At 39.6% G+C, this 15042-nt stretch overlaps 2 protein-coding genes across 6 annotated transcripts in view; one reads left to right on the plus strand and one right to left on the minus strand.

The window, feature by feature from the left end:
• The window catches only part of rnf14 (ring finger protein 14), a 43658-nt gene extending 33117 nt beyond the window's left edge, over nucleotides 1–10541 (minus strand). Inside the window, exons 1-5 of one of the 5 annotated variants that reach the window (XM_060837314.1) lie at nucleotides 10302–10541; nucleotides 9340–9409; nucleotides 2033–2086; nucleotides 1789–1950; nucleotides 1529–1677 (exon numbers count right to left, since the gene is read on the minus strand). In XM_060837314.1, coding sequence (XP_060693297.1) covers nucleotides 1529–1677; nucleotides 1789–1942 — 303 coding nt within the window. In that variant the 5' untranslated portion in view covers nucleotides 1943–1950; nucleotides 2033–2086; nucleotides 9340–9409; nucleotides 10302–10541. The remainder of the gene's footprint in view (nucleotides 1–1528; nucleotides 1678–1788; nucleotides 1951–2032; nucleotides 2087–9339; nucleotides 9410–10301) is intronic. The other 4 variants (XM_060837315.1, XM_060837313.1, XM_060837316.1 and 1 more) reach the window with 4 other exon arrangements.
• Nucleotides 10542–10660: 119 nt separating this feature from the next.
• Nucleotides 10661–15042, plus strand: part of LOC132823447 (heat shock 70 kDa protein 4-like) — a 72520-nt gene continuing 68138 nt past the window's right edge. The window contains exon 1 of the mRNA XM_060837318.1: nucleotides 10661–11005. Coding sequence (XP_060693301.1) covers nucleotides 10899–11005 — 107 coding nt within the window. The 5' untranslated portion in view covers nucleotides 10661–10898. The remainder of the gene's footprint in view (nucleotides 11006–15042) is intronic.

Genomic DNA, 15042 nt, shown 5'->3' on the forward strand with positions numbered 1-15042 from the left:
GGAATCAACCTAGTCAGCCAGTGTTACAATCAGATTAGGGATTAGTAATTTTTTAATCTAAAATATAAATATCTGGGATTTCAAAATTTAAGAGAAAAAAGCCACAAGAACCCATCAGTTTAAAACAAACTTTCTATGCAAGACAAGTAAAATAAGAAACCATATATGTACATAAAACTTTCATATAACATCCAGAATAAACACAGGCTAACAAACTATGCTCACTTACCCTAAGAGTATGTCAAATAATACATGTGGTCAAATCAGATCCCTTGGATTTTCAACAACCCTCCCAGACAGTAATAATGTGGTCACTGAATCTCATTAAAATTTTGTCTCTTTTACAAACGTACCCAACACTTCCTCAAAGCTGCTTCAATGATTATTCATATCCTGGTGGTTAACTTGCTTCTCCCAAGACTGCATTCCCACGATTCCACTGCTCACAAGTGCCTAATTATCAGCCCAATTTTAGCCTTTTCACCTAATCAAACTGGCACCGGCACTGAGTTTTCAAGCTCAGATGTCCTAACTTACTGGGTCTCTACTCCAGTTGAATCAACCTGCTCCCAAAATTGCAAGTGCCTAGTCCTCACAAAGCTGCACTCCAGCATCTGAATAATGGCACAATTCTAGCACTTTCGTTGCTCTGGTCAGAGCTCTACTGTCAACAGCCCACCCTTTGCTTTGACTGTATGGAAGCAACCCATGGCAGCATTGTGGAAAACTGATTCACCTTCTTGGACTTGTTCTTACTGACAAACTAAGCAAAATGCACAGCAATGACCATTAAACTCTTTAATGACCGATTGAAATACTTCAGCAGTCACTTCAAAAGGGTGGAACATTTGTTCTTATATCACAACTTTAACCATGCTGGCTTGCACAACAAATTGAAAAAACGAAATGGATTCCGTAGATCTCACCAGTACATTATAAAACCATAGCAAAACCTCCCTACTTTTAGATTTCAATATGTGGCTCGTCATAGGTTGGTTAGTTATCAAGTAACTATACTCAGAAAATGGAGGGAGAAACTGAAAAATAAGAAATTTCTACTTAAAAAGCACTGCTGTTTTATATCACACATTCCAAACAGTAAAGAGAGCACTTGAGCATTGGTAAAGGGATCTACTAACATGGGCGACTATCAAGCTGAATTGTGCCACAATAGAAAATTAGTGATTTGACTACTAGCCATACACTTTTTTTGTAACATTCATGGTTCTGTTCGCCGAGCTGGGAATGTGTGTTGCAAACGTTTCATCCCCTGTCTAGGTGACATCCTCAGTGCTAGTAACATTCATATTAAACATCAGTGATACTTTGTAATTACACTATGGTATTCTAGAAAATCAAAGTTCATTGTAAATAAAATGACAAAACAAGAGTGAAATCAAATTTCTTTGCACTTTTATCATCCCATTGCACTGTTGGAATTTACTCTGAGTTGCTATTTTAACTGTACCCTTCCAAAAACCCTTGCCCTTTATGTTTTGTTCAATAAAATGAAAAATCAACTGCAAACCTGAGTTCTGAAAAGCCACCTGCAGCTCAAGGTATATTTAGGAGCTGAAAACGATGGATAATCTGGGGGCAGCTCGAACTTCAGCACAAGAGATGGCAGAAAAGAAACTGCATATTCAGTCAGGTCCTTTTTATTCTGCGTTTCATCACCTGAATCAAAAAAAGTAATTCTCATTATAAGAAAGAACTTGTGTTAAAATTTGCTAACCAGCATGCATTTCAAACCTTACAATTACAACATAAGTCATCAGGTCTAGTTACCTTGGACATGTATTTTGAAGTTTGGTGGCAACTCCAAACATATGCTTATTTCTCCACCTGGCGTAGATTCTGCCCTTTTAAATTCATCTTCCTCATAAATACTAGCAAGAGCTAGCAGTTCGTCCTCTTGCTCTTCTCTATCTCTGGCAGACATTTAGATTCCTGAGAATTGAGCAAGTTTTTTTGTTTAAAAACAAAGTGAGAGTTGGTGCCAAATAAATTCTTAAAAGTTGCAAGTAGCTACCTTAGAATCAGATTTTCAACACATCTTCACTTTTAGTTCATGTGGAATTGTTAACTGAAAGGATAGAAACATTTTTGGTAGAAGAGTTGAGAGAAAACTTTCCAGAAAACAAGTCAAGCAATTTAAGTGTGGGAAAACAGTCTGAGTGAAAACCCCTTGTAGTGGAATGACATCACAATCAAGTATGTTGCCCCTCCCCCCAAAAAGGTTTTTAATAGACAAGCTAAATGAGTGGTAAGAAGGTGATAAATGGAATATAAAGTGGATAAATGGGAGGTCATTCCAGAAAACTAGAAAGCCTGGATTTTCTTTGAAAACTGGCAAAAAGCTACCAAATACTAATATTCAGAAGATTTGTCTTGCCATGTGTTACAAGGGAAATGAAATACAGAGTACAGAAGCCTTTTTGAAATTCTACTGAGTTGGAATCTCCATATCGAAAGAATGATATAATATCTTGTAGGTGCTGCAAAGATACTTTAGATGATTCCTACGATGAGGAAATTATCCTGTGAGGAGAGGCTTGAGAAAAATAAATGTTAAATTTTCTAGAGAAGTATTGAAAAAAATTGAAAATGATCTTATTGAAGTAGATTAAATTGAGAGGGTTTGACAGTCTGGATACTGAGCGATTGGACAACCTGGCTAGAGCATCAAGAATTACAGATACATAACCTTAAAAGAAGGGATCAACCATTTAGGATTAGGATGAGGAATAATTTCTTAATCTAGAGATTGTGAATCTTTGGAAGTCTCTATCCCTATTATCAAGAATGTTTATGGCTGAGAATGATAGACTTTTACATTCCACAGGAATTGAGGGACGTAAAAATTAGTAGAGTTGAATTTTAACATAAAAGGTGACCTTATGAGATGGTGAGAGAAACAGAGTTAACATTTTAATCTGGCAACTCCTTTTCAGAACTGTTCTCAGATCTCCATCATTCATAATTCTTTGTTTCATGATGAATAGTGAAGTAGATTCCAAATGTTGCATGACTTACACCTATTTCTTGGTTTCTTCCACCTTACACAAAAACAAAAACGACAATTTCCAAACATTTCTAGCATAACATTCATGCAGCAAAGGTAAAAGTTGACACATTCGTTGACTTTGCCCATTATCGATTGAATTGATTTGTAATCCCATCTGACCAAAGTGATTAGAATGAGTTTCATCTATTGACAATTTGTACGATGGGAAGGGAAATGCACATTGCTATGCAGCAGTTTCAACATAAATACTTATTACCATAGCATAAGTTTGAATCTAGTTTCTTTGTAGGGTTGAAGGATGCTATTAGGAAATAAATTGAACAATCTTAAATTTGGCTCGAGCAGATGTGTGTAGACAGCAAAATAACAATCTGCACTCAGCTTCAATCACTTACTTTACCTAGAAAGTCTGACAGGTTAGAAGCTCAGCAAAATAAAATCTCATTGGCTTGATGGGTGATGCTTTATGTTGTTTTCTGATATGAATTATCTGTAACAGCTATTTGATAGATTGATTGAACTATGCAAATCTCACAAACACACAGTACTTTAACTGCAGTGGCCATTCTGTGAGCTAGTATCAATCATGATTAGCGAAGAGTAGTACATTTCCTTGAGAATCATGCAATAGCAAGTGAATGGAAAAAAACTACCTGGATTTTAACTTTTGATCTTTATCACCAGCAAAGCCAACAGAATGAGTGTGGACTGTCAACAATTTTGATGTCTCATCCCTGCACCCCTTCCCTTGTGTTTGCAGTCAAGCCTCAAGTTAATAAATAACAGCAATTTGGATAACAGTCTGTGGATAGTTTGGGACACTCAGATTACTGATTAGGCATTGATGCCTAATTCTGACACTGATGACAGAAAATGTTCCATTCTTTAGTAATGTTACCCTTTTCCCTTAAATATTGTGTGTGTGTGTGTGTGTGTGTGTGTGTGTGTGTGTGTGTAGTTAAAGCCAATTCATTGGGGAGGGGTGGGGGGGGTCTAATTTAGTTGTGTAATTAGAAATAAGTTTAACCTGTGTCATTTTATGTAGCAACCAAATGTACATTTATTTAGGAATATGGCCTGTACAAACCATAAAAGCATTAAATGGACAGAAGAGTATCAGAAAAATTTCAGATAACATATTTTTCTGGTTGCTGGGCAACAATGTAGTTTCATTCAGAATGGCAACATGTTGCTCATTGATTGAGTGTTGAGTGATGAAACGGTAATTGCCCTGTTTTGCGGATATTTCTAGTCACCTGTTCATATTGGTTTGTTATGTCCAGGGCAGGTAGGTTACACCTGAACTTTTTGACTGGCATACTACCAGTTAACATCAATTATACAGAGAAAGGTTACATTTGATTTTTACTGAGGAAAATGGTTGGTATATCAAATTTGGAACTGATGTAGGTTTGATGCTCTTCAACCATGTCGTGAAACAAACTCGATCACCTTCATCTCCTCCCCCACTCACCCATTGTACTCTATGCTACTCTCTCCCCACCCCACCTTCCTCTAGCTTATCTCTCCATGCTTCCAGCTCACTGCCTTTATTCCTGATGAAGGGCTTTTGCCCGAAACGTCGATTTCGCTGCTCGTTGGATGCTGCCTGAACTGCTGTGCTCTTCCAGCACCACTGATCCAGAATCTGGTTTCCAACATCAGCAGTCATTGTTTTTACCTATTTCCAGAACCATTAAGAATTAGATCAACCTGATTGGAAAACTTAAAAATGTATGAAAAGTAAGTAAACATTGATGTGCGATGTATTGTTTTTGAGTAACGGTCACTTCCAATGAAAACCTTGACATACGTAGCAGCAGAATTGGAAAGTAACAAAAAACATAAGATAATTTTGCTGTATTTTATACACATAGCCCAAATAAACAAGTTCTTGTTTTAATTTGTTCGGGCCATCTGGGCGTCACAGACTGGGCCAGTATTTATTACCAATCTCCGATTGCCCTCGAGACAGTGATGTTGAACTGCCTTCTTGAATTGCTGCAGTCCATTCGCTGTAGAGATACCCATGATTCTATTGGGGAAAGAGTTCCAGCAAGAGAAAAGGAATGGTGCTATATTTGCAAATCAAGAAGTTGTGGGGTTTGGAGTGAACTTGTATGTCACGTTTCTATATGTGCCTAACAGCCTTATCATTCTAGATGGTGTCGAGTATAGATTTGGAAGACGCGATCCAGGGAGCAATTTCTGCAGTGCATCCTGTAGATCAAATGTCAGTGATTGTGGACGTGGTGCCAATCCAACAAGCTGTTTTGGCCTTGATTGTATCAAGCTTCACAAGTGTGGTTGGAGCAGCATTTATCAAAGCAAGTGGAGTTGAGTATTCCACCACACATCTGACTTGCACCTTGTTGGAGTTTAGAGGGGATGGGCCAAATATTGGTAAATGGGATGAGGTCATATTGGGATATCTGGTTGACATGGATAAGTTGGACCAAAGGGTCTCTTTCCATGCTACATGACTGTATGATGGACAGGCTTTGGGGAGTCTAGACATTAGTTCAGTTCATGTTTAAACCAATGCTGTAAAGGTCAGGCACGATGTATCCCTAACGGATTCCAACTGAGTGTTCGTGAATAGTTTATTGATAAAGAAGTACAGCCTGAGAGTATCGTTGATGATTCCTTCCAAACTTTGCTGATGAGTGCAGAATAATGGAGCGCTAAACGGCAGGTTTCATTTGCTCTAGTTTGTAGGTATTTCTAATCAACTGTTCATACATGTTTTGACATTCTGGAAACAAATAGAATAGTAATTTTTTGTCTTTTTTTAAAGTCGCCACACATCTGTGCCTATATTAATAGCAGAAATCATACATAAAAAGAATTAAGATATCATATCATCGCCCTACTTATGGGCCTCAATCAGCAGATCAAAAAGGTCAACCATGGGCTGGGCTGTTATCACAACTCCTTCCACCCAAGGATCAATCTCAAGAATCTTCTCTGCAGCAGTTTTCTGGACTGCTTCCAATGTAAATACATCCTTTCTCAAATCTCGAGGATGAAATAATATACCTTACTCTGGACACTGTTCATCAAATCCTTGGACTACCTGTCTCAAGGCTCCCCCACTTTTAAATTTCATTTACCTTCCAGTGAACACCAATTTACCATTTGCCTTCCTGATTACTTGCTGCACCTGCATACTTTTGTTCAGTGTACAGACACTCAGTTCCCACTGTACTGCAGTATTTTGTTGCAGCTCTCCATTCCCCTTTTGTGTTATTTCCAAAGTGAATGAGCATACATTTTCTCTATTATTTTCCATCTGCAAAATTTTGCCAACTCACTTACCTGTCCATTTATCTTTTCACACCACATCCTCTTTACAACTTGCTTTCCTATCTATCTTCATCAAACTACAATACATTTGGCTCCTGCATCTAAGTCATTATAGATTTGGAGACCAACTCAATGGTGACTGACAATTTCTAATCAGGAATTCAAACTTATTGGAAACAATGATGAGTCATTCTTTCCAAATTTAAAAAAAACTTTAACTGTATCAAATGACTGAAAGCTATGACTAAAAATATTACCTTGAGTAAACAACTTATACAAAACTATAGAAACAAACAATTTTTTCTTCCTTCTCGGTCTCCCTGGGATCAAAAGTCTCAAACAGCTCCCAGCTGCTCTCAGTTTCTAATGGGTTGCTTATCTGTTACATTCCTAGCTGGTTAATTTAGAATCAAGAATTGTCTCAAATTGAAGGTACACAATATATAGTAGTGGTTCCTTCATCTAGCCTCAAGCTCAGCAAATCTTCCATCCTCTCTCAATGCATGAACTCAGGTCTGCATGATGAATGATATAAAAATGTTGGTTCTCTCTTTATTGTGCAGTCTAGGCTAATTCCAACAGGGAAAGGAGGCAATAGCCTAACGGTATTGTTCGACTGATAAGCACTCAAAATGCCAGGGCTTAACAGGCTATGGACCAAGTGCAGGTAAATGGGATTAATGTGGTTGTTTGGCATAGACATGCTGGGCGGAAGGCCTGTTGCGTATTGTGAGTCTCTAATGCTATCAATCCAGAGGCCTAGGTAACGCTCTGAGGATCCAGGTTGTATCAGATAATGGAATTTGAAGAAAATTCTGGAATTAATAGTCCAAAGAAAACCTCGTAGTTGATTGTTGAGAAGACCCACCTTGGTGAACTAATGTCCTTAAAAAGAACTAAAACGGCCATGCTTGCCTGGTTTGGCCAAGATTTAAATCCAAGCTCAAAGCAACATGACTGACTCTTAATTGCCCTGGGGCAATTAGGACTGGGCAAGAAATACTGGCCACTGGATCAGTGGTGCTGGAAGAGCACAGCAGTTCAGGCAGCATCCAACGAGCAGCGAAATCAACGTTTTGGGCAAAAGTCCTTCATCAGGAACAAAGGCAGTGAGCCTGAAGCGTAGAAAGATAAGCTAGGGGAGAGATGCCCATATCCTGTGAATGAATGTTAAAAAAAATCAACTTGGCTTCCTCTCCATCCCTTAGTAACCTGTAGACCACAAGGAGACCAGATGACAAACACATCTGATCATATTTCTGGATTTATAGTGAAATCTGTATATCAATTGGCTTCCTCACTCTCTCTCCCATATCAAATTGGGAAGACATTACCTTTTAAAGCAAGTAGAGATATCAATTGCTCAGATCCTAACGTGGTAAATAGTTGGATGTCCCAGAAGCAATTATTATGAAGTCTCATTAGTTACAATCTGACCAGCTGAAAATTATCCATTTATCCCAATGCCAATTTTCATTAACTAACTTATTCTCTATCCTTATGAATCTAGAACAACACTATGGACTCCACTCTAGTGTCGTAACCAGTTGTGTCACTTTATTTAGGTAAAAAATGAGGTCTGCAGATGCTGGAGATCACAGTTGAAAACGTGTTGCTGGTTAAAGCAATTCAGGAATTCCACATTCATTCCTGATGAAGAGCTTATGCCCGAAACGTCGAATTTCCTATTCCTTGGATGCTGCCTGACCTGCTGTGCTTTAACCAGCAACACATTTTCAACTGTGTCACTTTATTGACTGCTTTTTGGAATCTGAAAATTTGAACATTCTCAAGTAAGAGAAAACAATTGCCTTATGTTATAATAGCTAGATTATTAATCTAGAGATCCAAGTAATGTTCTAGGATCCTGGGTTAAAATACTGCCATGGCAGATGATGCAGATTGAATTCAATAAAAATCTGGAATTGCTCAAGGTCAGCAATCACTACCAAGTATGATTGTCCACCCAGAAATTCCAACAACACAACAGATGTAATTTTTATAAATGTATAAAAATTTACACTGACAGATGTAAGATTAGCTGACCTGTAATTTTTTGCTTTCTGTCTTCCTCCTTTCTGCAAGAAAGTTAGAGTTTTGAAGAGTAAGAGATGATTTAAGAGACATACAAGAGGCTTTTTAAAGGGTGTAAATGGAAAAGATGTTTCCTTTTTTGGTAAGAGTCCAGATATACAAGTCACAACTGAAAACTAAAGGCTCACTTATTAAATATTTGAGATTTTCTTATCCCCCTCAAGAGATTCCAAACTGTTTGGAATTCTCTCCCTTAAAAGGCAGTGAAAGTAGAGTCCCTGAATTTTTTTTTTAAGTAGAGGTCTTGATGAATAAGGGAGCAAAAAGATTATCAACGTTGGTAGGAATCGGTAGTAATTATATCAGCCATCACCCTTGTGTAACAAAGATAGGCTCCAAGTACTGGCCTACTGTTGTACCTAATTCATTGGTTCTTGTGGAATTCCATTCTGACGGGACTATTCCAAAATCAAGGGATTTTTAAAAGAATAAAATCATTGTCTCTACTATCTCTACAACCACTTATGTTGGTCTCCATTATATGGTCCTATCAAGTCCAAGAGACTTGACAGACTTGAAAATTGCTGAAAAACAAAGTCTTTGCAAAGTTTTTCATCTTGCACTCATCAGGACAATTCATAAGAATACCATTCAAGGTGAAATTAACACTTATGCTACATAAGGGACAGTGTTGTTTGTTTGGCAAGTTGTTTGTTAAGAGATAGAGGTGTTGCTGTGGAGAATACACACATTAATGCTGAATGACAGTTGACTGTTACATTTTATTGAAATTAGGCTGATTGAACACAGCGTGTTTGTTTAACACAACAAGATAGGTGAAACCTACTTGCTGATTCACTTTTAGGGCAGAGCCAAACTACCCAGTTTAACATTTAAACAAGCTTGGCAGTTAACTGTCAATCAGCAATAGGTGCATTCTCAATGGAACACATCTACCATAGGCTACTTACCAACCTCGCACATCCCTCTTGTACACTATTAATGTTGGCTTTCCCTCAAATTGTTATTCTTGAAAGTTGTCTGTGAATACAAGATGAAAAGGTTCAACAAAACGTGCCTTCTTCAACAACACTAAATTTAATTTGAAAATACATTGAAAGTTGCTTCTGAACATTATGACAAACATTTTGATGAATATTAAAGTAAAACCAAGAACTGTGGACGCTGGAAATCTGAAACTATTTCTGACGAATGCTCCCTGGACTCAAACCCTGGCACTGCTTTCTCTCCACTGGTACTGCAAGACTTCAGTGCCTCAGCAATTTCTGTTTTGTGGTTGACAAATATTAAGGATCAGCAGTTGAACAACTTACTAATTCACATACACCTTGACTCAGCCCAACATTGCCACTCCATCACTGTCACAGGGTCAACTTCTGGAATCTCCTTCCTCACAACACCGTACAGATATACCTACACCACATGCACAACAACAGGCCAATTCAGGATGGGGAATAGATGATGGCCTGGCCAGTGATGCTTACATCCCAGGATGAATAAAAAGTGTTTCCTCTTCCTGACCTCTCCGCCCCCACCCCACTCCAGCCTATCACCCTCACCTTGACCTCCTTCCACCTATCCCACCTCCATCGTATTGGGGGGGGGGGGGGGAAGAGAGAGAGAATCCAGGTTCCTTAAACTTAATTCGGCAACGCCAGAGCGGTAACCGTATTGCCGCGCATATGTGATTGATAAGTCGGCGACCTCACACTCGCCGGTGCCTCCACAGCAGCACCCCCACCATGATCAATAAACAGAACACCCCGGGACTCACCATAGCAACTTCCGTGCGCCATGACCCAATACTTACCGGTCCACCTGGGGTACTTATTTCCTTAAAAAGGTGTACACGAGGGCGGGCAGAGCCCAGCCTTGCCCTCCCGTCACGTCAGACCGGCAGGGGGAAACTCACCAGAGACCAGCGACTGACCCAAAACTCGCACCACCAGCATCCCCCGGCGGCCCTCTCAGACACACCACAGCCCCTTCGGTGCTCGACCACTTAGCTTTACATACAACTAATTTAATACACCCTGGAGCGGGGAGGAGGTGGTCGCGCCTAATATCAGAACGGTTGCCGGTGTCAATATGGAAGAGCGAAGGCTTCCTCCCCAGATCTCCACTTGACGTAGACCACACAACCCCTAACCCATGACGTCCAAGAGAACGCCCAACTACGTCAGCACGCCACAATGACCGACGTCACTGCCATCAGCGTGTGACGCCGGGTGGGAGGGAGGGGGAAGGTAGGGCCAATTCTCGCGATATCGGAGCCGGCCGGTGCTGCACGAGAATCCATCGCAGTGAGTTGAGGAGTAGGTAGCGGCGGCTGTTCATTCACCAGAACGGTTGCAGTAATACGGACGGTGAAAAGAAGCATCCTTGTCGGCTCCCCTTTCACAGTTTAGGACAGAAGAGAAAGTAACCGGAGGTGGGGTGGGGGCCGAGTGTATCTGAAGCGTTCGGAGTGTTGATCGAGTTTATCCGCAGTCTGCGCTTTGGCCTGGAGATGTCTGTGGTCGGCTTCGACGTGGGTTACCAGAGCTGTTATGTGGCCGTGGCGAGGGGCGGCGGCATCGAAACGGTCGCCAACGAATATAGCGACAGGAGCACCCCGTAAGTAACGGCCGAGCGAGGCGGGCGGCCCAGGGGCGAGTGAATGCGCCGGTTGGTTTGAGGCCTATTTTCTCTCTGCCCAACCCCCTCCCGCCCAGCTCAGACAAGCGCGTGGCCGGCCGGGGAGGAGGTGCTGACTGACATCTTACTCACTGCCCCATGCACTTCGTCTTCTAGAATTTTCTTTCCAATTTCTCTTGCTGGGCACTGGCACCAATATTTTTCCTTTTCCCCCCTCCTCAAAACATTTTGAGGTATTCGGGCTTCTTTTGCCACACATGTGCGGGTTGTATTTTAATTCAGCAGACATTGATCTCCGAAGAGCTCTTGTTGGACTGGGCAATGAGTTAACTTGTTTTCCTTTCCACAGATGCTTCTATACCTGCTGAGTTTCTCTAATAATTTTTGGGTTTTTTATTTCAACGGGTATTTTGTTGCTTTAGAACCATTGCAAATTTGTGTCTACTGTTTTTGGATTGTCAGTGCCTATCACCTGCATTGAAAATATGCGAAATATTTTTTAAGGGGGAAAAGAGAAGTATTTGCTCCAAATCTATTTTAGTTTTCCCGTGTTTACAGAAATAGCTACTTCTCAAACATCTTTACTTTAATAAGTAATATTTACACTATATTTGCTGTCAATTCCCTATTGACAGTAGATTGTCACATATAACTACAAAGTGTGTGTCTGCTGAGAAGGTAATGTAACATTACATTGATCACTACTTACAATAGCGAGCAAATCCTACATTGGAATAATTTATTTCAGTCATTGATGTGATCCCTCTTCGGAACTAAATGTGAATTTGTCCGTCAATACTATGGAGGTACTGGTGTTGGACAACCTGACAAAGGAGCAGCGCTTTGAAAACTTGTGATTTCAAATAAACCTGTTAGATTAAACCTGATTGCATGTGACTTCTGACCTTATCCATAAATATTGATTGATTTTTAATTTTTGGAATTTAAAAAAAATCAAACTTCCAGCATCCACAGTATTTAGCTTCCAAAGTGTCATCTTTCTCTCCCTAGTTTGTTTTCCTTTTTCTTTGCTGCCGGCTAAACAGCCCACAATTATCTAAGTAAGTTGTGACGTGCATTTCTTTTAAAAATTAAAACTGTGTTATTTCCAGTATACCGTTTAATATTTTTCAAGCTGCTTCAGAGAAAATTGAACTGACCAGCTTCTGACCAGCAAACTGGATGGCAGTAAGCTGCAGTTTGTTAATTGGCATTTGAAATCAATATTCAACTTTATTTGATCTTTGTCGCTGAAATGGTTTTATTGTATGAATATTGCTCAGTCAATTTTAAATTACATAATTTACTTGCATTTACCTGAAACACATTGCTTATGTTTAAAGATCTAGATTTTCTTCAGTCAAATTAATTTTTAATTTAATTTGCTTCTTTGGTCATTTCAAGAACTTGAATTTTCTTGAATTGCACTAACTGCTAATTGCTGGTTTTTCTCTGTTCTAAGACAGCATCTTGTCAACTATTTCAGAGCCAATTCAGTTGACATCTCCCTTTCACCATAACCTATAAATTAGTCCTTTCAAAGAATCTGAAGTATTTAGAGAAATCTGATTTTACTTTTATGTGCGTTTCAGCTCTTAATTTTGTGTGGGGAAGAACAGGACAGTTAGTAGAAGGCAAGAAGGGTGTCTTTATAATTCTGAGACCTCTGGTAACTGACACAATTGCTGCTGAAAATATATATTTTTCTCCCAACGTATTCTTTTGAAAACTGCATTAGTATTCTATCCAATAGTGTTAATAACATGCATTTATAAATGCTTTCACTTCAAACAAATGATCATGTATCATAGCAAGTTAAGTGGATGGAGATCAATGACACAAAATCGTGAATCAGTTTACTCCATGCAACTGGAAAACCATCCAAAATCAGCTTATCAATATTTTTGGGGAAAAAGGATGCTTGGTGGATGGCCATGAAACCTTGATCTATAGTTATTTTGAAATGGATTTGGTTTGCAGTCAAAATGAGTGCAGATTTGTTTGGATTTCCCATTCCTCTTTTGAAGAGGATAATAGAACAGATTCTATTGAGTTAAATTGCATCAGTTGATGACGGATTGCACCTGCTGTTAACCCATATGGTTATGTCAACAAATCGAGGAAGTTCCAGCTAGTTGACTGCTTCATCTGTAAAATATTGATGGATTGTCATCTGGAACTTTGATTCACAGTTAACCATCTCCATAATAGGTAAAGCAATGAAGGACAGCATAATGCTACAAATCCACATCTCCAACTTTACCAATGTTATCACAGGGGACATAATTGTTTCCAGTTTAGATATACAAGTGGGTTTATCTGACAGCATCAAAGAAAATTGACAAGAGGGCTTGAATCTCCTGACTTCCCAAAGACCCAAGCCATTATTGGTGATACTACAGTTGCTTTCCAGACACTTAATGGTTTTTGTGAACAGCACCAACTATATTCCATCAGGTAATGTAGATATTGTGTGTGCAGAAACATTGGGTCATGCAGGTGATTGTCTAGTTCCCATAATTTTCTTTTCAGGGAATCACCTGTGCGCTGTTTGAAAGAGAAATCGTGGAGATTTTGATTCCTAAAAGAATAAGGCTTTTAAATTGCAATTTGTGACAGTTGCAGAAGTCACAAATGTGTGTGTGGATGACAGGAGAACTGAACTGTTTTTCATAAAGCAGCTCATCAGAAGCTGTATAATATGGATTCATATTAAAATGCAACTCTGAAGGATTTCTGTTACTATCTACTGCGTTCTACATAAACTGATCAACAGTGAGTTTGAGAATATCCATCAGCAGTGAAAGGAAGATTGATTAGGGTGGTCAATTGATAATATACATGAATTTTATAAGGCATTTTAAAGTTCTCTTGGGGCAGACTGGCTAATAAAGTAAAAGCCATTGGCATATGGGGGAGTTTAGTGAGTTGAATCCAAAATTAGCAATGATCGACGCATTTTTTTTTGCACGTAGAAAGTAGTTTCTTATGATGTTCCACAGGGGTTAGTGTTGCACACCTGTTTTAAGTTAGTGATTTGAACTTAACTGTGCAAAGCGTGATTGGGAAATTTGGTGACACAAAATGAGATCTTCGGACTGATGACCAAGAGAATTTCTGTCGATCCCAGAATAATATGTGGTCTGCTTGAGTGGTCAGAAAAGTGACAAAGAATTCAATCAGGAAAAAAAGGAGGTAATGCATTGAGATGCATATCAGAAGGTCATTTGAAGATCGCAGGATAGGAAGATTAGATGGTAAAGAAGGCCTACAGAATGCTTTCTTTTGTTGGATGAGGCATTGAATTCAAAGGAAGGGGTGAAATATTGGAACCCAAGAAATTGGTTAGGCTACCGCTAGAATCTACAGTTCTGCAATTGAGGAAAGACTGAATTGCCCTGGAGAGAGTTCAGTGGAGATCTAAAAGCATCTTGCCAGAGCTCGAAAGTTACAACAATGAAGAAAGATTAGATAGTTATCCTCCTTTTTAAAATGGAGGGTGAGGGTGCCTTTATTGAAGGGTCTGAATTGAGAAGTCAGGAAAGACCTTTTCCTGATGGAGAGCTCAGTTGTCGTGGACCAGGTATTTCAGGTGGAAGGAACAAAAGGATCTAAAAACTTTATCACTGTTAGACTGGAGGATATCTGGAATTCCCTTTTTTTGGTAGGGGCAGGAACTCTGACATCGCTGAAAGAAGCTACATCTGTACCTGGAGTACTTTAACCTGCGAGATTGTGGAACAGATGTTGGAAGATGGAATTAAAACGAGTGGCTTGCTTTTTAACTTTCAACCCATGGTGACGCAACAATTTGGCTTCTTTCTGTGCCATGAATTTCCCATGGAGATTAGATTAGATTCTCTGCAGTGTGGAAACAGGCCCTACGGCCCAACACGTCCACACCGACCCTCCGAAGAGCAACCCACCCAGACCCATCTCCCTCCGACCAGTGCACCTTTGGTTTGTGGGAGGAAACCTGAGCACCCAGAAGAAACCCATGCAGACACTGGGGGAAT

Source organism: Hemiscyllium ocellatum, chromosome 16 (genome assembly GCF_020745735.1).
Source record: "Hemiscyllium ocellatum isolate sHemOce1 chromosome 16, sHemOce1.pat.X.cur, whole genome shotgun sequence".
NCBI lineage: Eukaryota > Metazoa > Chordata > Chondrichthyes > Orectolobiformes > Hemiscylliidae > Hemiscyllium > Hemiscyllium ocellatum.